Consider the following 25755-nt stretch of genomic DNA (forward strand, 5'->3'; position numbering starts at 1 on the left):
GTGGTCAGCACCCCCAGCATAACAGGAGCCATGCAGTGGAGCTCACCAGCCACCCTCGGTGGCTCCTGGCTGCATGTTTGTCCCTGTGGGAGCAGGACAAGGCTCTACACCCACAAAGGTCTGGGGCAGGGAGCCCATGGGGGCACAGTGACCGTGGGGAGGTCACCAGTTCCCGGGTTTGCAGGAGCAGTGTGAGCCAGGACCTCACCTCCACACACCATTATTCCCCCATCCCAGCAGGAACATCTGCCCGGGAACACCAGCAGCCCCCGGCCAGCCCAATCCTGGGGGTGCTGGGGCGGGAGAGACGGGCGCGAGGCACGAGACAGAGCCCAGGCGGGAGGTGACACGGGTTTATTATCTCACAGCAGCGGGCGGCAGGCGCAGGCACATGCAGATACAGGGCCGGGCCCGGCACGCCTGCTGGCCAGCGCCAGATCTGCACCCACCGCCCGCGGGCCGGCACCAGCCGGGGGCTGATAATGCCGGTCCCCCCGCCCCGGCCGCAGGGAGGGGATGGGGGGCCCCGCAGCACCCACCCCTCTGCAGTGGGTCACTCCCGGCAAAGGGACTGGCTGTCCCCCGGGACAGTGGAGAGGGACCTTCCCCCACTCTATGGCAACCAGCACCGAGCTGGGGGGTGCAGGAGCTAGTGGAGGGACCCCCAAAACCCCACCACAGCGCAGGCTGACCTCACCAGCAGCGCCAGGCTGACCTCACACACGGGTCTGGCCGTAACAGCCACATCGAGCACAGGCATCAAGACAGGCGGGGAAGGGACATGGGCCAGCCAGGGCCCTGGTGGCACTGCAGGGAGGACAGACATACACGAGACAACCCCTTTCACATTGTCACAAGGCAGCAAAGCCACTGGCCATAAGAGGCAAGGGGAGGGAGTGAGGTAGGGGTTCCTGCACTACCTGTTGGGGCAGGTCCTGGCCAGCACCCAGCCACAGGGCCACTGGTCCCCAGGCAGCCGTACAGGAGGAGCCTGTCCCCACTCAGGTGTCCTGCTGGTCCCCCCCACCTCTGACCCACAGTTTTAGTGGTTGTGGGGTCAGGATGTACCACAGCACCCAGGGACAGCAGCTGCAGTGGCTTCCCTGCCCTCTTAGGGGACAGGTGGCTTTGGCACAGCACTACTTTTTGGTATTCCTGGTGGTGGGATCTCACCATGGCTGAGCTGGGCTCCCTCTGCCCCTCAGAGCTTTTCCCGCTCCAGATCCCACAAGGAAACTTCCTCAAGGGGAAGTAGCATGGGAGTGGGCAGCACCACTGGCAGTGCTGGATTGTCACTCTCCTGGGGGGTGACTGCCACCTCTGGGAAGCCCAGCCTGGGCAGGGCTGCTGGCACTGCAGGGGCACTGGGGGTGAGACACTGGACAGGGAGAGCCAGCCACAGGGACAGCTGTGGGAGACAGGGCTGGGGCAGTGCCCAGGAGGGTCACTGAGGGAGAGCAGGGGGGGCCTGGCTGTTCTCTTCCTACAGCTCCACATCCCACCAAGCCTCTGCCTCGAGCTCTGGGCGCTCACCTGAGGGCAGAGAACAGCAAGGCACTGGGACTGCAACACCAGACAAGCTGCCAGTCGTATCTGGGGAGGGATTGGCCTGAGACAATACATAGTTAATTACAAAATAAATCCCCTCCCACCCTTGGAATAAAAAGAGCAGCAGACAGGACATGCATCTTTCTGGCCCTACAAAATAAGGCACCAGTTACAAATGAAAACCAGATTGTCTTTGATATAAAAGGAATTCCCACGTGTCGAAGGCAGTTGATGTCTGAGTGCATAACAGGGAGTGATCTTCACTAGCTTTGGGTTGGCCAACCTCATTCCTTGGCCACGGTGGCTTTCTGGAACAGGGGAAGCTGCAGGAGGGGAAGAGAGAAGCTGTTAGGGCTGGAGGAGAGGGAGGCAGGGAGCTGCCTGCACTCTGTGGTGGGCAGGGCTGGGGAAGGACAGGTTCCCTGAGAGGCTGAAAGCTTCCAGGCAAGTCCCTGTGCCCTAGGAGCTGTTGGCATTGCCAGCTGCCAGTGGCCAGCTCACCTTTGTGAGATCCACACCAGTGAGGGCGCGCACGGAGGTGGGAATCTCAGCCAGCAGACGGTTCACCTCGGACATGGTGTTGTTATTGTCTCCGCTGAGAATAACAATCTCATCCACTTTGGAGAGGGGAGCAGACACTTTGGCAGCGATCTAGGGAAGCAGGGAAGGAGGGTGGAATGAGCAGAGAGTCAAGGAACTGGTCAGCAGCCCACTGGGCAAGATCCCTACACATCACACAGGGCCTTGCTGTGCCCACAGGAGACCCGGCCCAGCCTGGGAGCTCCCCAGCGCTTGCCCAGGGCAGGGGAAAGCTGCTCCCTCCTCACCTCAGGCAGTGCATCCAGCACTAGAGCCAGCCTGGCAGCTTCTCCATACTGCTGGAGCGCTTCTGCTTTCAGCTTCAGCCCCTCAGCCTCCGCCGTCCCCATGGCCTCGATCACAAAAGCCTCTGCTTCTCCGATCTTGCGGATCTTTTCTGCCTCTGCCTGAGCAAGGAGGATTTGCTTCACCCTGGAAAAGGAAATCCAGTGCTGTAGCAGCCCAGATCTCTGCTGAGAGCCCACGAGCTGGGGCAGCACTGTGCTCACAGCTCAGGTCACGGGCTCACTCACTTCTCTCCCTCGGCGATCTGCTGGATGCGATAGGCCTCGGCCTCGGCCGGCTGCCTCACGGTGGCCATCAGCTCCTTCTCCATCCGGATCACCTCCTTCTCCTCCACATCGATCTGCTTCTTGCGCTGCACCACCTCGATTTCGATTTCCTCCTGACGGATCTTCTGCTGCTCCCGGGCGCTCTGCAGCTCGTAGGCCAGCTGGGCCTCTGCAGTCTGCACAGGGGGGAGAGGAGAAGAGGGGTCTGGGCCACGAGCTCCTGTGCACAGACATAAGGACCCTTGGCAGGACCTAAAACCAAACACAGCTCCTGCTACTGAACCTCTTCCCAGGGGTGACATCCCAATATTCGGTGCTGTCCTTCCCTGTGCACTTTTCCCATACCACTTGAGCCCAACCAGCTCCAGGTTCAGCCTGGACGACCCTCCCCACCCTTTCCTCCTAGTCCCACCAAATTTCTGCAAACAGGAGAGGAATCTGCTGCAAGAGCTCACACAGTGACACATAGTCCCGGGTTCTCCACTTTCAACTCTCCTAATAGATGTAGGAGAAAGAAGTTGACAAGACCAGAGCCATCAACACCATCACAAACCCTCCAGGGAACAGCAGCGGGCTGTGGGACACTCACCTTAATGTTGACCTCCTCAGTGAAGGCAGCTTTCTGCAATTCAAATGCCCGTTTGGAATCTGCTATTTTGGTATCTGCCATGAACTTGACATCCATCATTTCTTTCTTGCACTCTGCCTCCTGAGGAGAGGGAAAAGAAAGCAGAGCTTCAGGGTGTGCAGTTGGAGCTAAACAGGCTGCTCTGGGGAAGGCTGGCACATCTCCGGACTCACCCGAATGCCAGCATCCCGCTCGGCTTCTGCCACTCCAATGTCTGCATCCCTTTGGACAGCTGCAATCTGAGTCTTCCCCAGGGAGCTCAGGTAATCCACTTTATCATAGACATCCTGGGGAGGAGAGAATAAGTCACAACCACTTCAAGCAAGCGACTCCATCTTGCTCCCTCCCCGCTGAAGCTCTGGGCAGCCACTCATGCGGTCAGGCCGAGGTCAGAACGCGCCATGTCAGCTGATCCACACAAACAGGCAGGGCAGGGAGAGGCAGGCTCTCCCGACATCTTCCCTCGACTCCCTGGAGGCTGGGTTATCAGCCAGCTCTCTCCACGAGCCTGTTTACAGAGGCAGCTAACCCGGTGCTCTTGGCCCAGCTGCCTGGATACAGGACATGCTGCGGCGGCTGTCATGGAAACTCCCGGAGGGCTGGGGCAGGCTGTCAGCTGGAGCCTTCCAGCCGGCTGCAGCAGAGAAGCCAGAGCCAGGCTCTGCCCTGCTGCTCCTACAGCTCTGCCCATAGTGCAGCGTCCAATGTCTGGGTGTACCTTGATGGTGAAACTCAGGATCTCGATCCCCATGCGACCCACGTCAGGGGCTGCCACCTCCCGCACCAGCTTGGCAAACTGGTCCCTGTCCTGGTAGATCTGCTCCACTGTCAGGGTCCCTGCAGGGGGAAGGAAGGTGAAGCACTTTATTTGGAACAGGTAACACACAATGACATGGGTCTAAGCTCAGCAACATCCTTGTTGTCCTTTATCTCTTGAGGCCTGGGCACAAGGCTATAATCCTCTGCCCCTGCAGTGGCACCAACATCTCAGTCTCACAAGCGCAACCACCACCCACACATGCTACCTGTAACCCACAAAGGACTCAGACATCTCTTACTGCAGGCACTGAAAAGTCATTTATCACAATGCGCAGCAGGAGCTGCTGGAGGGGAGATGCCACCTCTGCAGTCGGCAGAGGCAGGTCCCGTGTGGCAGCTGCAGTGGCAGCGATACCACTGGGGCCAGCCAGCTGAGGAGGGACAAAGCCACTCCAGATGCCTTCAGGGCACGAGTGCCTCCGCACCTAGGATGGAGCGCAGGTGTCCCTCCAGCGTCTGAAGGACCACGTTCTTCACATCCTGCACGTTCTTCCCCAAGAACTGCTCACAGGCCACAGCCAGGAGCTCCTTCTCGGTCATTATCTTCACCTAGAGACAGGAGACAAAACCAAGGGGACTGAAGGTGCCTGTCCAGGCACTCTCCAGCAGGAGCAGCAGCAGAAGCAGCAGTACCACCACCAGGCTGTCAGGCCCCCGTGCTACTGATGCTTCAAGGGATCACGCTGAGCTGCTGCCACACTGAGCCAGGCCACTGGACCAGCCAGCGAGCCCCTGCTCACTGCTGCGGGGGACAGCCCTGCTGCAGGCACACACCAGCAGCCAGGGCACACATCTCTCCAAACCCTGACGGCATCTCAGCGTGAAGAGGTGCTCCCTGCAGCCATCTGTCCCACAGCAGTGAGGACAGAGCCTGGCTCTACCTGTCCCATCTGATGGAAATCCTACCAAGAGCCCTGAACTACCAGTTCAGTCACTGCACCAACACCAGTGCCAGGAGAGGGCTTGTTATTACCACTCCTGGCCAAAGCCCGTTTCATTACCTTTCTCTTCCTCCTCCTTCACTAGAATTAATTTTTCTGAGCCAGGAAAGGCAGAGAACGAGAAAGAGTCTGATGTGCCCAAGGAGCAGCTTAAAACAGGGGCTCCATTCAGAGTTCCCTGGAAGGAGAGATGAGACAATATGGCCACAGCACACGGGCTTGTCCTGCCTGGGGCAAGGAGCTCCTGGCTGTCCTTTGAGGTGTCCCCAGTGTGTCATGGCCAGGACTTGGCTGTTCTGCTCCATATGGTCAGTCTGGTGGTGATCCCCAGAGATGGGACACAGCCACCTCTTTCACCTCCCACTGTCAGAGCCAGGTGTAAAAACATCCCCGTTCCAGACAAGCCAGGGTCCTGCTGGTCACGGGGCTGCTTTTTAAAGGCAAAGTGGGTTACAAACCCCTGTGGGGTGTGTTAGGCAGCGGAGATCTGTGCTCACAGAGCTCTACAGCACACAACTACAAGTAGCTACAACCCACCAAGGTGACAGCTCCTGGTGGCCATGTCCAGTGTGAGGGCTCAGGCAAAGCCTGGACATAGAGGTGTCCCTGTGCCTGGCAACACCAGAGAAGGGAGCAATACCACTACAGCCACACAGACCTCCAGGTCCCACAGCACCAGAGAAGGGAGCAGTGCCACTGCAGCCACACAGATCTCCAAGTCCCACAGCACCCTCTCATGGAAACAGCTGGGCTGGGCAGTGCTTCCTGTCCCATGAGGGGCTGGTGGCACCCCATGTCCTGCCCCAAGGGCCCTGGCTGGACCTGGCTCAGAGAATTCCAAAGCCTCAACTGCACCACAGGGGCCCTCCAAGGGTCCCAGTGCACTCTCTTGAGGGGTTCACAGCCTACAGACCTCATCCTGACACCTACAAGAGCGCTTCCAGCTGGCAAAAGCAACACAACTATTTCTTGAGAAAGCCTTGTTTGACTGCCCACTCATCCAAAATGATCCCTCTGGAGCCAAACAGCAGCACCTGGCCCCCACACTGCCAAAGAGCAGGACAACTGGGATGGACCATCACCTTCTATGGGGACAGGAGGTGGACCTTATTAGATGTGGTGAGCTGGCCAAGACTCACCTGCCACAACCCTGTCCCTCACAACATGAAGAAACATCAACCTGGGCTGACCCTATTTCCTAATGCTGCTTCCCAGGTGGGATCTCTTGGTCAAAATGCCAGACTGAATCACAGCTAAGCATGGCAATCCTCTTCTGCGTTGTCCCAAAACCTCTGGGATCCTTTTGGGGTCAAGCCCCAGTGGTTTCTCATCCCTGCACCCAGCAGTGTGCTCTTCCCACACAAGGGGGAGTTGGGAGAGCTGCTGTGGAGCTGCACCCGGGAGTGTGAGCCCTCCACGAGGTTTTTGCAAGTATCAAAACCAATTAGACTCAGCAGCAACATTTATGGTGTGCATCTGCCAGCAATTCCACTTCTCTAAACAATCCCCACCCTCGGGAGCTGCGGGGAGGACAGAGCACGGAGTGGGATGTTTGTTAGGAGGATCCCTGCGGTACTTAGGAGCAAGGAATGGTTTAGCCTCTGAATAAAGGCAGCCAGTTTACACTGTTGAGCCCTGGACAGCTCAGAGCCTGGCTCTGTGCAGAATATGGACACCAACCTCCACAGCAAAGGCTGCACAAAAGAAAAAGGGGTTGAGCAATTTGTGCTCAGCGTGTTTGCAGGATTTCAGGCAGGGCACTGCGACACTCGGCGCTTCTTCAAATGTCATTCCCATCAGAGGGAGAGGACTCAGCTGGCAGGGAATCAGAGCCTCCATCCAACAATCCGGTGTGGAGGATCGATACCGCCGCACCCCGCTCCAGCTCCAGCCAGCTGCACTCGCAGTGAGGGGCCAGTAGAGACAATCCAATTAGCCTGAGGCTCAGGAAAATGGTACAGAAGGATGTGGAGACCAGCATTGGCCTAAGGCAGCAGCATCCCAGCACATCCCAGCACCCAGCCAACACAGAAAGGAGGCTACTGGTGAGCACTCATTACATCCCTCTTCAAGAAAAGAACAGCATCCTTATGCACATTAACCACTTCTATCATTACAGCAAAAACTCTAAAAGCTCTTTCTCTAGAAATAATTTGTTTTCCTTTTTTGCTCAAGCTCTAAACGGAAAAATGTTTGCCTCAAAAGTACTTCTGCAAAATTAAGGTAACCTGTGCCATGCACATCCCCAACAGCCTCAATCCTGCTTTCTGTGAGGCAATTCCTTGCCTCTCACCTTTAAAATTAAGTGACAGCGAAAAAAATGAACAGTGGGAAGAGAGAGTAATATCAATGAGATGAACTGAGAGTTGCATTTTTGAATCAAGGCACCTGGTGATCCAGCTCTCTGCTACCACGCACCACCCAGCCTAGGCAGGCAACGGAGGGATGTCCCAAAACTAGGATAAAAGGGAATGCTGCCTTCACAGAAACAGAAGGAAAAGCCTACAGATTTAGGAAATGAGTGTGAAGGGAGACATGGGTGCAAATATTTTGCCAACCATGCAAAGATCACCGGGATTATGTGACACCTTAGCAGCTAAATGGATATAAAGAACTGGAAAACAACTGAAAGGTGGATATACAGTACTGATAAGATGCAACTAAGGATGCTGGCTCACATCATCAATGTCAGGACTTGCCCAAGATGCTGGCTCCCATGCTGGTGCTCTTGCATGTATCCCTGTTTCCCAACAGCAGGAGGATGATGGATTATCTGCTGTTGAGTCACGGTCATGCCCAGCCCTTCTGTCACGTGTGACAATCCAGAAACTGCTCCTGGCTGAATTCAAACCCTCACATACATACAAACACAGCTCCCCTGCAGCATCAGCTCAGAGCAAACCAATGAACTCAGGAGGAACCTGCTGCTCTGGGAGCACTGGGGGAAATCTGTCAAGCACTCGGTCTCAAAAGGGCTGCAGCAGCACCACAGTGGTGTTCCCTGGGGGAGCCTTCTGAGCCATGAGGGATTTTGGTCACATCACTGTGTCACTCAGCAGCTACCCTCAGCTCCAGAGCTTCCCACAGGGAATGTGGCAGCCACCTCTCCTGTGATAACACACCTGGACATGCCTCGGACACATGGTGACCACAGCCCTGTGTGCACTGAGAGCCACTCTTGGTTTATACACCCAGAATGAGCCGTCAGGAGCAATTCTCAAACCATGCAGTTGCCTATTTACGGAGCCAAATTTCCTCAAAAGCTAACATTTCCCTCCCAGCATCCTCCCCAGGGCATGACTTGGGCACAAGGACAGACTGTACCAGGGCAGCAGACCTCAGACTCCCAGAAGAGCAGGGTTCAGTGTGCTGTCACAAGCAGCAAGAGCTGGTGCTTACATTTGAAGAAGGCTGGAGAGAATCAAAATTCAATTCAAGCCAGAAATTTCACACACAGATCTTAGTGCCTGGAGGGACTAAGTTATTTTTTTTAAGCTTTAACTCACCGTGAAGAATTACAAGGTCCACGTGCTAACAATAATAATACAAAGCACTATAACACTCGATGCCATCTCTGGAGGGAACAGCTCAGTCCTCTGGGGTCACACATGGCTCCAAGGGCACCATGGCACATCAGCGTTCCACAAACACATCAAGTCACCCCCACACACCTCATTTGCCACAGGGACAAATGACATACCAGAAAAAAATGATTATGGGGAGAGAAGAAGAGGTCACAACCCCCATCACCACACGGGACATGCTGGAGTGTGTTTGAACCAACAAGGACAGCGTGGTTTTGCACAAGGGTTTGTTTCAGAGCAGTTGGTTTCTCTGCCTGGACAACAGCAACCTCTTAAGGGGCAAAACCAGAGGTAAGTTAGAGACATGCATTCCTGAAATGATGTTTTGGAGTTACTGTACCTGTGCCACACCTGTGACAGTTATAGCTACCCCCTCCGCCGTCTCTACGTCCTCACACCTGGGCTGTAACGTCATTATCTCTAGGGAAATCCTGCCAAAAAACGTAAAATATTTGCACGTTTCCAGGTTACACACACTCACCTCTTCCCTTTGCATCTCCTGCCCCAGGCTACCTGCCACACTCCTCACAGGTAATGCAAGACAGGGACAGAATGCAGCCGAGGGAGCATATCTGTGATTGGAGATAGACACGGCACTTTGGCTAAGAAGTAGATTTTCACATAATGCTCAAAGGTAATTTATCAGCAAAGGCTGGAAATGATCCTGTGACCCTTTGCCTCCTGCTGGGCTAGGTGAAGGGCCAGAAGCTGGCAGCTTTGGGATTCCAAAGGGCCCTCAGTCAGAGGCTTGCTGTGCTGCACTGCCCAATGCCGCAGCAGTGCAGGATGGTGTCACTGGTTTAAAAGCACAGCATGGAACTGGGATGCTCCCACTCACTGCACAGGAGCCCTGTGTTTGGCAGAACCTGGCACTGATGCTGCAAGAAGTAGCCCTGGATTAGCACTACCACAGACCTAACCCCTGATCTGGTTCATCTCTCCCTCTATTTTTCCAGTGTTCCGTGACCCAAAGGCAAATGGAAATGAGCTCTTTAAGGCCAGGTCTGTAGAGCATCAGGCACCCAGGAACAGATCCTGCAGCTCCAGAGCTTTCTCAGTCACCCAAGGTGGGCATGAGGTACTTTGGTCAGACCCAGCAGTCTGCAGGTCACAATCTGTAAAAACAAGAGACATGCCTGGATATGGTAGGCTCTGTTTCAGGAAGCTCCCGTGTCAGCCACAACGAGCCGGAAAGGCGTTGGGAGTCAGGACAGGGAGCCACAGGGCAGAGAGCTTGTGTCAGTGAACATTAGGTCAAACATCTGAACCATGAAGGGGCTGCCCTGGGCTGCTGTGTGCAAGCTGAGTCGCTCCAGGATTGGCTGGAAGTGCCGAAACCTATCCCTGCAAGTTCATGCCTGCCTTGGCCACTGTCCTAATTAAACTGGCACGCAAACCGGGAGCTGATAAAACAGATCCCACTGTCCAGGACGTGCACAGGCATTTTTTGCCATGTGCATTCAGAGCTTTAATCAGATACTGCAGGATTTCAGCCTTCTGAAAACCTAATCTACACTTTGAATTTGATTTCCAAGCTGTGCTGCTGCTTAGCTGGCAGTTCGCAGGGATGTTGGGTCATTGCTGGCTCATAACTGCCCACAGTGCCAATGCCAGTCCTGTGTGCTGCCGCTCATCCGAGGTCTCTGTGCTGTACTTTCAAACGTGACAGCATCCAAAATGGGCACTGTCTCCATGTGGAGGAAGAAGGGCTGAGTGGAAATCCATAGCCAAAACTGCAGAGCCAGGTACAGCTGCAATTTTCCTACACGTGTACAGGTTTCCTTTTGAAACGACACAAAACCTGCCTTCCCACCTGTCCCAAATCCTGTACAGAATCCAACCTGGCCTGCCTGTGCCTCCACACAAAAGCAGATGCCCTTCTGCTCTCCACCAAGCACACAATGGAAACAGTGCTGGCAAGGAAAGGGTTACAGCAGGAGCAAATCTTAGGTACAGCAATGCTGAATCTGGAATTTGCCAAGGATGCACCTGTCTGCATTACCTATAAACTGTGGAGTGCCTCAGGGCAAGTGCTGGAGAAGGGGAAGGAGAGGAGGGTATTGAGATTTCTGTCCCGTTAGAAAACCATTAGGTTTTGTGTTATCCTGCTGCTGCTGCTGCTGCTGCTCAAAACAGAGGGACAAACAGTTAGACAGGATGTTAGGAAGCTGGTGGATTATTACCTGTGCAACCCCTGTTACGTACAGTGGGACCCCCTCCGACGTCTCAACATTCTCGCAGCGACAGAGGATGGTCATAACCTCCAAAGACACTCTGAGCAGCGAGGAATAAGGGTAGGACAGCAAATACACAAAGCAGTTACCAGAGAGTAAGACACTCATTGCAAAGGACAGATGAGACTTTCAGGTTTCAGCTTTTCCCTGCTCAGTTTGCCTTTCTCCCACTGCCCACTCCCAGGGCTCCATAATGATGGGGCAGATCAGCTTTCCTAGTTCTGGTGGGGAGTTTACACCATCCACTTGCCTCCTTTAATGAGGATAGGCAGGCTGGGGTCTCATCTCCACCCTGCACATGAAACTGAACCATCTATCCCACCTGGACAGCCAGCCTGGAGTCAGCTGGAATTCTCTGTTGAAGTAATCTTTGCACACAGAAAATTCCTTTTCGTAATAATTTAGATGCTTCTATGTCAATATTTAAGAGAGGCCAGGAAAAATGAAAGTGGCAGAGACCTGGCTACCCACCCCTGGCTAAGGCATTGAGGAGAGAATCTGCTTCCAAGTGCTGTCCTGGGAAGCTGAATTAACACCATTTGGCTCCCCCAGAGGCATATTAGACCATGCTGTCTCTCTCCCTGCTTTTATTTCTGATCCCTAAACAAGGACAGCGTTTTGTTTTCCTTGTTTTTTCCCCAGTGCTCAAGGTTGCAGCAGAATAAGTGCCCAGCACCCTGCCAGCTCTAACTGTTCCTTTTGTTCCCAGGTTAGTGCTACCTGGCGGGACGCCGCTGACAGCAACACAATTGCTGCTGTCTCTCTTGCTTGCAGCACTGGCAGTTCCAGAAAAAATGTCCTAATTTCAGAGGAGGAAATCTGCCTCACTCTTCATGTTGATGCAGTGGGCTCCATCTGGGGCACAGCTTATGGCATTTGGGAAAGGCTCTGTTTTTGAAGGGAGAATTAAGCCCCATATCCCGTGGTGTGAACCGGGGGTATAGAATTTAAAGTAAAAGATTTGTCTGGTTGCTGGACTACCTGTCAAGAGACCCATTTGCTAAATAATGCCCAGATCTCTCCCACATAACAGCTCATTCCTGGCAAGCAGTTTTGGCCCTGGATTCAGCCTATCCTTAACTTAATAAATCAGCCTCCCAAATATATCTGTTACCTCCTGCACTCAGCAGGTCAAGGTCCCACATTGTTCTCTGCACTTCTCACGTAAGAAGAGTAGGAGTAGGAACCTTTTGTTCAATTAACAGCTCTCCCACAAGATGTCTCACAAAAATTCGGGAATGAAGCTTGTCTGGATTAAACACAGCAGCAGCCAAGACCCCTTGGAGCAAGAGAAGGTGCATGACCCCCAGGTGAGCAGTGTATCATCTGCAGAGTGACAGCAGCAACATGCTCAATTGTCTGCTGGTGGCAACACATGAACAGGGAAAAGAGGTTGGAAGATCAGGCAAGTAAGGGTTAACTACAACCTCTGCCCATCACTCAGTGCAAAACCCAAAAGTCACATCTTTATCCTTTGCCCTGTTATTTTTTTTTACACAGATGGAGGAAGCCTGTATTGGTGAGCATGAGGGATGTGTTGGGAGAGAGTTAGCATTCCTACAGATCCTAGAGACAAAGAGCTGTATTAGCAGGACAGGAGCACTACCACAGCATGTTAGCTCAGAGACCAGACCGTAAGCAGCAGCAAGCACAATCCATGACTGAGAAAAGGGAGAGAAAGGCAGTCCCACGGTTTTAAATCGGAACAATCTGCTCCCAAGGTGAGAGCAGTCAGCAGATCTTTAGAAAGAGAGACTTGAGGAGCAGGAGGGGGCACTGCAGGCCACAAACAGGTTTGTTACTGGGTGAGGGGTTGGGCCATACTGGGCAGAACTTGGCTTCTCTTGTGAGCTCGTGGATGAGCCAGCCCAGTGCCCTTGCCAGCACCTCTGCCAGAGCCTCAGAGCTGGGAAGGTCAGCAGAGCTCTTTCCCTCTTCAGCACTCACTGCACCAGCACAGGAAGAAACACACTGACCAGTCAGGCTATGGCTCTCTCAGCTTGATGGGTTTTATGTAAAAAAAAAACAAACAAAAAACCACAACTAAAAAGGAAAAAAATCCAAACAAACATGATTGTCCTGGGTTGGAGGAGAGGTGTGGACAGAGAGGCCATTTGAAAAGTACTTCAGCTGAAAGCATGGGATTTCTTTTTCTGTGTCTTTTGCACTGTGTACACACAGCTGTCCCCATGCAAACAGTCAGCAGAGAACTCTGATGCTCATCCATGGTTTCATATCCAGTCCCATGTTCCTAAAGATACTGCTGACAGCCCCATTGGGATTGCTTTGCCTAATTCCTACTCCAAAAAAACCCATAAATAACAGGGGTCTCCTTACCTCTGAGTGTCAGTAATGCACCACCAAGCCCAAGCCCAGCCTCCATACACATACTGCTTCTGATCAGAGCCACAGCAGCCACCTGCAGCACAGCAGAGAGCACAGAGACACTGGGATTACACACATGCACATTGCTCTTGTGCAGGGAAAAACTGCATCCAGAATGAGTCATGAGCAGAACAACTTCACAACAAGTCTGCCCACTTAGGAACCCAATGCTCTTCCTCACCTCCACGGGTTTCCCATGGCAGTTTTCCCAAGGCAACCTTTTTTGGAACTGTCTTATAAAACTGGAAAACAGTATTTGTAATAATTCAGTATGAAGAACAGTAACACACAGAAACTGACTGTATTTCAAACCAGGATTTTATTTTAGTTTTGTTAAGCAGTTTAAGCACTTTTAGCAATCAGAATCAATGTTGGAAATGTTCCAGCATCTTCAGCTGTGATGTCAATTGTTATGGAAAGCCACATAAGAAATCCATTTCCTTTCCCTCACCACACACTGCAAACCACCCTTAAATTCCCAGAGAAGCTCCCAGCACTGGAGCAGGGAAGAACCCTTGACCTCCCCCAAAATACCTCCTAGTTCTGGCTTGTGCAAGTAGCGCGTGCCCGATGCTTTGATGGTCCATCTCAGAGCTGGCTGTGCCCAGGGTTCAGGCAGCCTCCAGAACTCCTCTGACACAGTTAAGATTGATCCCAGTGAAGCTGGAAGATGCTGTCTGGGTATCCATACCTTTGATTTAAGGAACAAGACACCTGCTGCCTTTCAAGAGAGCACCCTGCCAGTGACCAGCCTGGGAAGAGAGGAGCTCTGCAGCTCCCCGATTAGGATGCAGGCTGGGAGGATTAAGCCAGAATTCCCTCCCTCCTCAGCTATCCATAATCACACTTACAACAGCAGTGCCCCAGGGCCTCAGGAAGGTGAGCACTGTACCAACAGAGCAACAGACAGATCCAGCCCTGTGGGATGGATCTAGGCAGGCAAGACAGAGCTGGCACAGGGGAAGAGCAGGAACACGGAAAACAGCGTGGCTGTGGCAGCTTCGGGTCGTGGGAGGGGAAAGGAAGAAGCAGGAAGCCAGCAGACCTTTCAAGAGAAGTGACCATTACTGTTTGCTGCAATAGGTCACAATGAAGAAGGAAAGGCAGCACACATCCAGGCCAGTGTGCTGGCAAGAGGGGACTGCCCTCCACATCCTCCTCTTCCTACTGATCCTCCAGTGTCTGTCCATCTTCTGCTATCAGCCAGCTACTGCCTGCTACCAGATGCTGCCTGCTTCCAGATGCTGGCCAGATACTGTCTGCTTCACTGGCTTCCATGTGATGGTTGACAAACCAGCAGATCAGCCCCATCTACAAATCTTCATCCTTCTTTTTCAGTAGGAATTAAACACAAATGGGAAAACGATTTACAGACTTTTTCAGATCTCCTGTTCTCCCCAGACTAGAGGAATATTCTCTTCTGTCACTTCTGAGCCAGCCTTTGGATGGCTTCTTCCTGTAGCTGGAAGGCTATTTCAGCCAGGCAAGTGTTACAGTAGCTGATGATACAATATCCTGCAGCAACCACAAGGCCTTTAACATTTCTTGGAGGACGTCAGCCCAGTTAGCTCAGCCTTTCAGCCAGGCCCTTGTTTTCCAAGAACAGGAAGGGAGGTGTTCCTGGCAGTCAGGAAAAGCAGCTCCACACAGAAGGGTATTTTATTTCACAGGGTCTATGTGGTCTTTACCGAACTCTGTTAATCGTTTCTTAATAATCTGAGAAAGCTCTGCACCCTAAACCCACCATTGCTACAGGAACATGTCTCTTCACACAGATGTTCTTTTTCTTCCGCAGGAAATGCAAGGAATACCTTATTTAGTATCACGCCCAAAGCGAGCTCCACATTTGCTTCCTGGTGCTGCACAACACGGTCTACTGAGCTAGATTATATGCCAAAAAGTGTGCAAAGCATAAGAAAAAGCAGGGAAATCTAACACATTAATGAGGAGCAGGATGCCAGCTGGTTGCTTTCATGCACGTTGGACATCTGAGCGCAGCAGAGCTCTGTTCTGGTAAGGCAAGGAGCTGAGGGCTCATTTTCCATGGCAGCACTGCCACCTCTTTCTCAATTCTCAGAGAGCAAGCGAAAAAGGAACCAACAAAGCGAAATCTTTGCAAGGCTAAAGAATAAACCCTCTTGCACAATAAGATTTGGCAGAGAAATTGCCTTTTCCAGCTATAATATGCCCACTGTTCCAGCAGCCTGGGTCTCACAGTCGCTTGGCCACTTCCACAAACATCCACCGTGCTCTTCCGGGGCAGTGTTGTGGGGCCACAAACGGAGGATTCATAGCCAGGGAGCTGCCAGCCAGCTTGGCCTCTTCCCAAAGGGGTTCCATGTTCAAGCAAGAATTCCCAGAGCCAGGAGAAAGTATGTTGTCTGTTTGTTTGGGCTTTTTTTTTTTTTTTTCTTATGAAATAAGATTAATCGCTTGGGAGTTGGTGGATAAAAGGAGCTCTCAGCAGATGCAGGAAGCTGCTGCCCTGATGGATGGCGGGCAAGGATGAACGTGAGCCCCAACAGTCACAGGGACACAGGGCTCAAAACATCCAAGCTGGGACAATCTGAACAAGCTCTGTGTTGTTTGCTCTCCCCAGGTAACTTGGGCACTGAGTTACCACCTCTCTGGCAGGAAGTGGTGAGCATTCCGAAACTGGGTTGTGGTAAACAGGCTGCTGAGTGCAGACAGACAAGGAAAAAACTGATAATTGAAAACAGTTACTGACAAAAGAGATAATGCAGAGAGAGAGGAAAGCAAAGGCATACATAAAGAAAATCATGTCCTAAAGCAGGGCCCAGACTAAAGTCACTGTCTGGCTCTTAGGCCACGCTGTGCATATAAATTAGGCTTTGTTCACATGCAGAAATGGCACAAGGTTAACAAAAATTAATTTAGAAAGATGCAGGGTTCTGAGTTGAATCCATAAAAGCCTTTGATGGTCACTGCAGCAGACGAAAGCAGATTATGCTGGTTATCTTGTTTTGGATGTAATCTATATCAAAATGACTAAATGAGTATCAATGCTACAGAGCGAGTTTAAAAACACATTTAGCAACTTATCTTGTAAACAGAAACTCAAAGAACACAAACCACAATGAAGCTACAAAACAATACCACAGAGATACTACCCAGAATTCCTCTTGGAAACTAAAAGGAAAGGCCTGAGGCTATTGTCCACTTCCCTCTCCTGCCATGCTTTCCAAAGAGTAATTTGCAAGCCCTGGAGATTTAACAAGCACCTGACAAGGAAACCTTGAGCTCCACCACCTGCAAAAAGGTGAAGAACTACCTCCTGAGAATGAAACATCACAGAGGAGCTGCATAGGGGCCCTTTGGAGCACTGGTAACCTCATGACTTGAGACCAGCTGTGATGCTGCACTCTGTCAGCAACCACTGAGCATCACAAGGAGTGAGAAACCGGCTGTGGGGAAAGATTTTTGGCTTGCCAAAATGACAAACTGAAACCTGCAGGAGCGCTCAGTTAAACCTGGCAGAAAACCATCTGTAGTGCCACTACAAGTTTCCTGCACACAGCTTGCCTGGTGCAAGAGGTAGAACACACCTCGACCTCAACCCTGGGGGACAGTTTGAACTGAAGGCATGAACACAGACAGGGCAAAACCTCACATGAGAGCCAGCTGAAGCTGCCTGCTCCTTCCCACAAACTCCTATTATCTTTGAGGCTGAAGAACTGGAACTGTACCAGCTTTAGGGCTCAGGTGGCTCTTGCTGCTCACCTCATCTTTCCACAGGACACAGCCTGGACCTTCTCGTTCCATTTTCATGCACTCAACTGTTCTCACCTCAGTGTAATCTCTGCACTTCTCCTTACTGAACTGCATCAGATTTCGTTCAGCCCATTGGGTCAATCTGCTGAGTTTGTTTTGACTCTAATCCAGCTCTTCAAAGCTCTCAAACCCATTCCAAGCTCAGTACTCTCTGCAAATTCAATAAGCACATTCTCGATTCCATTATCCAAGCCAAAACAAGGGACTTACTTGATAAATTCTTTCAGCTGAACAGTGAGCTACTGTCAAGTTCCCTGGCAATGGTTTTCCAGGCAGTTTCATATTCATTTTATAGTATCTGAGAAACCAGTTCCTCCTTGCACTGTGGACTGTAGGTCTCTTGCAGGAAGGGATTGCAAAGCCTCAAAAAAATCTTTATTTCAAGCTTTCAACTTAGAGCAATACCATGAAAATACCAGTCTCAAAATCACAATCAGCTCTTGCAGGGATAAGAAGGATGCAACACCAGGATGGGAGAGTTTAGGGTGGCTCTGGAAAGGCTGACTACCCCTGACTGCTGGGGTGCAGCAGGAAATGTCTACACAAAACTAGAATTAACTGCTAGTTCTTTTTTTACTCTGACAGACACCAAGGAGCCCCAAAGGGTGTGCACTAAAGTAAAGTTTGAGAAACTGGGCTGGAGTGTATTTCTCAGGCTGACTTCTGCTCACCCAAGGGGGACTCAGATTAGCTGGACCTGGCAATTATGTATAGTTGTGTTGCAGCGTTCTCCTAGGAGATACAGCTGGGTTAGCTGGGTAGCATTCCCCTGATCTTTCTCCTTCTTTCACACCCTGAATTTTTGCTGACCCAGTAGCTTTTTCTCACACAGGAACACAGAGGGCTGGGCCAACCTTTCCCTGCCACGTATCTCCAGGTGTTCCCCTCAGAGCTCCTCTGCTGCTGGACTGCTCCCACACAGTGCCATCCTGCAGCCCACCACAGCCAGAAGGAAAGTGCCCCAACTGCAGAGATTTGGGCAACACTGTTTGGTAACTGTAAGACGAACGTGGCCGTTAGAAATTACATTTCCTTATTATGAAACTCTGTGGAAATATTACAGCGTTATATTTCAAAATCAGCAGATCAATCCATGAAAGCTGCATTCAACCAGACTGTAACCCAAAACCAGCATTTCACAGCCTATTTGGCTGGTGGGAATATTTAGGTATTAGGATGAAGAGGTACTTTGTGTATATCCTTGAAAACTCAACTGGCTCCAGCTGTGCTTGCAGCGGGCTCAGTGATGCGCCAGGCGGCTGCCAATGCCTCCTCAGAGCTTGCACCAAACATCACCCAGCAAAGTTAGGCCCAAAATTTGGGAAAATCATCATTGCCTCCACAGGGCTCTGTGGGGCATCCTTACAAAGCCTGGGCTCCACAATTCACCGGTGGATCACTTAGCTGAGTGCAGTTTCTTAGAAGGAGGTGGATGTTGCTCAACAGGGGAAGGACGTGAGTGCCAGCAGAGAGAGCTGAGCCCTGCCCGGGAAGCAGCTTCCCAAATAAGGCTATGAAGCTCCACTTTCCCAAGGCACAGCTGGCTGCTCCTTGAACACTGGAGGAACTCAAATATCTCACAAGAAAGTGAAAAGAAAGAACACCCCTCCTCAGAAAACACCCACATGCCAGGGGAGGCCCAGGACTAAAGGCGAAGGGGCACAGGCTAAATTTATAATAAAGAAAACTTTCAACTGGCTTCATGATTTGGAGGTGCCTTCCCACAAAGTGCAGACTTTCAAATAACAACTGTATGACAATTCAAGACTGCAAGGCAAAAGCCTGTTTTTAGTAATATTTGATTTAAATTAATTTAAATGTATTTAATATTATTTTGGTTTATTGGTAATTATTATTGGTTTCTTCTTCCCTTCTCCTCTCTCCTCAAATCCAACTCAGTATCATACAAATTAATGCTGGCCCTCAAGGTCCTTTCTGTTTTCCTTGGAGGAACATGACTCAAGTTCCTGGAACTACAACTGCTTGTAGCAACACCCTCCCACTAATGCCCTGGCAGTTGCTCTGCACAAGAGCACAGAGGAGCTGCAGAGCTCCCACAACCTCTCGTGTGCCCCTGAAGCTCCCAGCTGGTGCCCTCAGGAGACAGCAAGTGTCTGCAGACCGAGTTGTGCAGGAGCAGAGGAAAACCACGTCTAGTGGCAGCTCCAAACCCCATTCCGACTGGCAGAGCCTGGGGTGATCTCTGCACCCTTCCCAGAACACGGTTGTATGTCCAGGAGTGTCCTTGGCTCGCTGCTCCAGGCTTTGGGAATGCACAATACTTGGAACTGCCAGTAGATGCCACAAATTCCTGCTGGCTCATCCTGCAAGCTGTGTCTTGTAAACTCCACAACTGAACAGAAGCAAACCTGAGCTTTAAGACTTGAGGGCACCCCTGGAGCACAGCTTCCCAATCTTCCCGCAAATGTGGCATTTCACCAAGCAGTGCCAATTTTGATGGGTGTCTCTTTGGAGGGAAGCACAACATCAGCTCTAGATTCCACTGGGAACCGCAGAGATGTGCATGAGACCAGGAAACCGAAAGGAATACTGCTGCTCCGGGAATCTGGCAGGTGTGGTTTGTAATATGCCCACAGCGGGCATGTTTGTTTCCAGGACTGCAGCCTGCTCCTGGCAGCTCCTCAGAAATTCCCGTAACAGGTCTGTCATCTGAGAGAGATGAACTGATAACAGACCAGCCACAGTCCACTGGAGACTTTGGTTCCAAAAACACAACAATGTAGTTCCACAGGCGCAGCGGAGCCATGACTGAGGCACATCCTTGATGTTCACATGGGTGAGTTTAGGTCTGAAAGTCACAGCAACCACCCCAAAGCTGGGCCAGCACTGACAAAGGGGATGTGACATGATGGAGGACACCTGAAGTGATCAACATCTGTATCTAAGCTGGTTGCTACTTGCAGTTGGCCCCAGTTTGTCACAGAGTGAAGCTCCCAGCCCTTACATCACCTAGGAATAACTAATTAACCTAACAATAATTAATTAAGTCCTGTCCACCCGCAGCCTGGTCCATGCCAAAGTGCAGTCGGGAGCTTTGGCAGTGTTGGAGCAGCTGCAGGTTGAGTCAGACGCCGGAGATTTCACTTGGGGTTTATTTAATCCCAACCTCAGTCACCAGCTCAGCTGCTGGTAACATTCCACACACCTGATGGGCATCACCTGCATCCAGTGTCAGCACCACCAAGAGTCCAGGTGATGTGCTGGTAAAGAAGCAGCAGCAGGATGTGATGGATGAGATGGGCACCCCAGGGACAAGCCTGCAGTGCGCTGCCAAGGGGGGTGCTCACACCCAGCTCCCCTTCCCCAGCAAAGCCAACTTGCTGTTGGCAGGGGACCCAGAGCTTTGCCGGTGCCACTGCCTGACATCATCCAAAATCAGCAGCATCGGGGGTGTTGCTGGCACCAGACCTCACCCACTGCTCTGTGCTGTAGGGACCCCACCCTGGAGCCCAGGGGCCCATACAGCAGGAGCTGCCCCCCGTCCCCGCTTCACAGGGACACCCCCAGCACCTCAGTGCCCACACACAGCAGGACAGCCCTGGAACAACACTGCAAGGTCCCATCATGACACGGACCCCCACTCAATGTCCCCTCAAGGAAGGATTTCCCCCCACAACATCCCAGTGCTCCCTCTGGGGACCCCCCCACCCAAATCACAGGGCATCCTCCAGCAGGTACTGCCAAACACCCCCCCAGGATCCCACACACTCCCCCAGGCAGACCCCACCAGCTTCCTGGGTCCCCCCACAGCAGGGATCCTTCCTAGTGCCTCAGAGCCCCTCCCTGACAGGGACAGGCCCCCATTGCACCACCCAGACTCCTTCAGTGCCCCAAAAACCCCTCAGGTCAGCTCCCCCCTCATCACCCGATCCCATGACAGGGACCCCTCGAACCCCTGAGACTCTCCTCACAGTCAGGACCTCCCAGTTCTCACCAGGGACCCTCCTAGCAGACCCCATTACAGAGATGCTCCCCAATTCTATTACAGATACCCCCACAATTCCCTCAGGATCCCCTCACGACAGGGATCCCTCGAACTCCTGACAGTCCCGTCACAGCCAAGACCCCCCAGTTCCCATCAGGAGCCCCTTCTATCACATCCTATTACAGAGATGCCCCCCAGTTCCACTACAGCATCTCCCCCCTCCCTGTTTATTCCCAAGTCCCTCAGGGTCCCCGTCCCCCTCCTCAAACCACTAAGAGCTCCTCACAGCCAAGACCCCCCAATCCCCCGCTCCCAGCAGACCCCATTACAGAGACCCCTCGCAACTCCCTCATGGTCCCCTCATGACAGGGACCCCTCGAACCTCTGACAGCCCCCTCACAGCCAGGACACCCAACTACCTCAGTGCTTCCCCCTACCCCGACAGGGACCCCTCAGTCCCTCTCTCGCCGATCATCCCGGGCCGTACCTGACACCACCAGCGCCTCGTTGGGCCCCACCGTGTAGCAATTCCCCATGACGCCCACGCCGCCGCCACCGCCCGCCCCCATAACCCCCCGCGCCTCGCTCGGCGGGGGCGCGGCCCGCGGGCGCCGCCATATTGGGGAGGTCGCTGCCGCACCCCTGGGGGCGGGACCGGGACCTGCCGCCATGTTGGGAAGGTCGGCGCCTCCTGCCGGGGGAGGCCTGTGGGCGCCGCCATGTTGGGGTGTGCAAGGGTGGGTGACACTGCATGGGTGTGCAGGGGGTGTGTGTGAGTGAGAGACCGCAATAGGTTGCGATAGGCTTAGGGTTAGAAGGGAGTTTGACTTCATGGCTCTTCAAGGGGTTGTGAGAGAGTCACTGTGTGGGTGTGCAAGGGGGTTGTGAGACCCTGCATGGGTGTGCAAGGGAGAGTGTTTGTTACAGCAGGGGTGTGCAAGGAGGGTGTGAGAGTCACTGCATGGGCATGCAGGAGAGAGACTGCAATGGGTATGCAGGGGGGGTGTGACACTAGGCGTGCAAGGGGAGAAGGGTATGTGACCGCAAGAGGTGTGTGTGCACTGCAGCACGTGCATAGGTGTGCAAGGGGGGGTGACACTGCACGGGTATGCAAGGGTTCAGGGGGGTGTGCTGCAGCGTGTGCAAGGGAGGGAGGTCTGTGTGTGCTGCAGTGTGTACACAAATGTACAAGGTGGGCTGTGTGTGCTGCTCTGTGTGTGTATGTGTGCAGCACCCCCGCCTTACACGCCCATGCAGACACTGCAGTGCACACACACACCCCTTTGCACACTCATTCCGTGTCACAAACACACCCCCTCAGACGGAGCAGGGCCTGGTGAGCACCTGTGCAAGGGCCGGTGCCCCTCACGTGCCCACCTGCCCCCGCAGTGCCACAGCCCCTCATGCATCCCCATTTCACCCCACACAGGACTCGACGGGCTCCCCCATCGCCACCATCACCTTTATTGTGCAGGAGCAGTGGGGGCGGCTGGGGAGGGTCCCATTTTGTCCCCCCCCAGCCCCACCAGGCGCTCACTGCTCTCCCAGAGCGCCCGCGCCAGCCGGTCATCGCGCCCCCGCGGCCATGGCTGCTGGGGGCCACTGTCGGTGAAGTAGCGGCCGCTGAGGGGCTCGAGGCCGTCCCGCGTGGCACAGTCCAGGACCACCTGTGCACCCTCAGACGGGTCCAGGAACAGCAGCCAGGCCAGTGGCAGCAGCAGCGGCTTCAGCCACAGCGGCGCGTGCCGGAATAGCGCCGTGTTGACAAACCCTGCACAAGGGACAGCAGATGTGGAGTGTCCCCTGAGCACATGAGGGAGATGGCCGTGGTGGCCTTGGCACAGGCAGTGTGGCTGTGAATGTCTGCTGGCACTGCCACACCTGCCCTGGCTGTACAAGGGGTGTGTGTGGGGGGTGTCAGTGGTGCACAGTGCTCTGTGAAAGAATACTTGTGTAGGGGTCCACTGTGCAAGAGGACACACCATGAAAAGGGACATGCTGTGCACAGGAAGGTGTGTGCACAGGGACACATTGTATAAAGGGATACCTGTGCAAAGGGACACGGCAAAGGGACACATGCTGTATAAAGTGACACTGTGAAAAGGGACACGCCATGCAGAGGGACACACCGTGAAAAGGGACACTGCACACAGGGACACTGCTAAGGGATACACCATATAAATGGACACGCCATGCAAAAGGACACATGTGCAAAGGGACGCATTGTATAAAGGAATATGCTCCTCAAAGGGACACTGCAAAGGGACACACTTATATAAAAGGGACATTCCATGCAGAGGGACACATATGTGCAAAAGGACACCCTGTGCAAAGAGTAACAACCATGCAAGGGAACAATGCTCCATGTGCAGGAATTCCCTGTGCAACAGCAGCCCCTGTGCACGTGACTTCACCGTGCAAAGCATGAGGTCGGGACACACAGGGACACAAAGGTGTGCAGAGCACACCCCCGGCAGACGCCGATGGTGAGCCCACCCAGTGCAGGTCCTACCTGGGTGCACGGCGTAGCAGGTGACCTGTGTGTCCTGCTCCCGCGTGGCCAGCTCGCGGGCGTGCAGCACGTTGGCCAGCTTGCTGTCACAGTAGTCCTGGAAGGCAGAGAAGAGCCCTGGGGGAGGGCGGCCCAGGGACTCTGGGCGCAGGCGGCCGGCGCAGTGGGCGCTGGAGGCGACGATGACCACCCGGCTGGGCCCGCAGCTCCGCAGCCGCTCCAGCAGCAGCTGGGTCAGCAGGAAGTGGCCCAGGTGGTTCACCTGGAAGGGGAGGCTGAAGCCATCCTCTGTTGTGCCCCCGGCGCTCACCCCTGTGAAGAAGGCAATGGCAGCCCACGGCTGGTGCCCCAAGAGTGCAGGGGGCATTTGGGGTCCTGGCACTCACCGGCGTTGTTGATGAGGAGGTGCAGGTGGGGCTCCTGGCACAGGAAGGTGCTGGCAAAGGCTCGCACTGAGCGCAGGCTGGCGAGGTCCAGGTGCATGAACCGCACCTCTTCATTCCCTGTCTCCTGTGGGCAGGGGAAGGGCTGAGGAGGCAGCCTGGGGTGGGGGTACCCTAAGTAGGGTGGAGGTGGATCCAGCTGGGGACAGGGGGGATGCTTTGGGGGCTGGTTCTGGCCCAGGGTGAAAGGGCTGCAGCATGCTCAGGGGCTGCAATGTGCCAGGACCCCCAGCATGAAGGGAGTGCCCATGCAGCTCCCCCCATGGTACAAGGTGCCCATGCCTTGGGGTGTTTCTGTGTGCCTGTTGAAGGTGTCCCTGGAGTGTGCCATGGGGTTCTCCTGGGAGGGCCTGGGGGTTTCCCTGGTATACCCACAGGGGTGTTTAGGGAGTTGCTCATGTGATGCCCAGAGATGTCCCCTTGAGCGTCCTAGTGGTGCCTAAGGGTATCCGGGATGTCTCCTGGGGGTACCTGTGGGTTTCTCGGGGGTAACGTTGGTGGGCTGAGGGAATGCCATGGCAGTGTCCTCAGGGTGCCCATTGGGGTGTCTGGGGGTGCCCATGTGATATTAAGGGATGTCCCACCCTGAGGTGCCAGGGGAGGTGTGCAATGGGGGTATCCCAGGTATCTCCTGGAGTTGCCCGTGGGGTGCCAGGAGTGTCCTGGGGGTGTCTGCGGATGCCCGCGTGCTGCCTTGGGATATCACATGGATGGGAGTGCCCAGGAGGGTGCCCGGAGGTCCCCCGGGGGGGGAGGTGTCGGTGCGGGCGCTCACCGTGCGGATGCGGCTGGCGGCGGCCTCTCCCCGCAGGGCGTTGCGGGTCGCCAGGATAACTCGGGCCCCGCACCGGGCGAGCTCCAGCGCCGTGGCCGCCCCGATGCCGCTGCTTCCCCCTGCGGAGCGGAGGTGAGCGGGGGTGAGCGGGGGCCAGGCCTGCCCCGGGTCCCTCCCGGCCCCTCCCGGCGCTCACCGGTGACGATGGCGGTGCGGCCCCGCAGCGCGGGGCGGGCGCGGGGCCGCGGGGCGCTGCGCAGCCCGTGCCGGAGCAGCGTGTACAGCGCCAGGAGCAGCCCCACGCACAGCAGCGCCCACCCCATTCCGCCGCCGCCGCTACGGGGGAGATCCCTTTCCACCCCCTCCCCGCCCGGCACCTCCCGGTTCCGCCCCGCCGCGCTGGGGCCGCCCCGCAGTCGCCCCCGCCTCCCCGCCGCGGCGGGACGGACCGACCGACGGACGGGCAAGGTACGCTCGGCTCGAGGGGAGGGTAAGCGAGGTCGAGTCGTGGTCCCGAGGAGAGGGTGAGTGCGGGTCAGCGCAGCCCCCCGCCCCCTATGGATGCCCCGGGGGACAGGGCAAGGGGCACCCGCTGTCCCCCCGGGCCAGACCCCACCGCTCCTGCCCCAAGGGACGGGAGGTCACAGAATCACAGGATGGTTCAGGTAGGAAGGAACCACATCGGAGGTCATCTAGTCCAGCCCCTGGAGCGCACTTGGGACTGTGACCAAACAGTTTGTGAATATCTCCAGGGAAAGGGAGTCCACCACTCCCCCGGAGCCTATTGTAGGGCCTAGTTACCTGCACAGTAAAGAAGTTCCTTTTCACGTTGAGGTGAAACTTCCCTTGTTCCCATTTCTGCCACTGTCTCTCGCTCTGTTGCTCAGTACCCCTGAGTAGAGCCTGGCTCCATCCTCTGACACACCCCTTTCAGCTTCTCAAATACATGGGTAAGATCCCCTCAGTCTGCTCTTCTCCAGGCTAATTAGGCCAAATC

General features: G+C 54.2%; 1 protein-coding gene across 8 annotated transcripts; it reads right to left on the reverse strand.

The window, feature by feature from the left end:
• Positions 1-339: 339 nt before the first annotated feature.
• Positions 340-25106, reverse strand: FLOT2 (flotillin 2). 8 transcript variants are annotated; one of them, XR_010435623.1, is made up of 15 exons: positions 24955-25105; positions 24759-24877; positions 23927-24050; positions 23541-23852; positions 13243-13324; positions 9012-9102; positions 4572-4695; positions 4046-4164; positions 3501-3614; positions 3289-3408; positions 2661-2875; positions 2376-2559; positions 2050-2199; positions 1534-1871; positions 340-807 (listed from the first exon to the last, which is right to left on the reverse strand). XR_010435623.1 is itself a non-coding variant. In XM_064677918.1 (14 exons), the coding sequence occupies exons 1-14, from the start codon at positions 25079-25081 to the stop codon at positions 1833-1835; spliced, it is 1920 nt and encodes a 639-aa protein (XP_064533988.1). In that variant the 5' UTR covers positions 25082-25106; the 3' UTR covers positions 340-1832. The 8 variants fall into 8 exon arrangements, 7 of the variants coding, with proteins under 7 accessions (XP_064533988.1, XP_064533987.1, XP_064533986.1 ...); XM_064677918.1 differs by lacking the exon at positions 9012-9102 and adding an exon at positions 9153-9243 and having other exon boundaries at positions 340-1871; positions 24955-25106; XM_064677917.1 differs by lacking the exon at positions 9012-9102 and adding an exon at positions 10855-10945 and having other exon boundaries at positions 340-1871; positions 24955-25106.
• Positions 25107-25755: the final 649 nt, after the last annotated feature.

The sequence above is a fragment of the Pseudopipra pipra genome, chromosome 21 (assembly GCF_036250125.1).
Source record: "Pseudopipra pipra isolate bDixPip1 chromosome 21, bDixPip1.hap1, whole genome shotgun sequence".
Classification (NCBI taxonomy): Eukaryota; Metazoa; Chordata; class Aves; order Passeriformes; family Pipridae; genus Pseudopipra; species Pseudopipra pipra.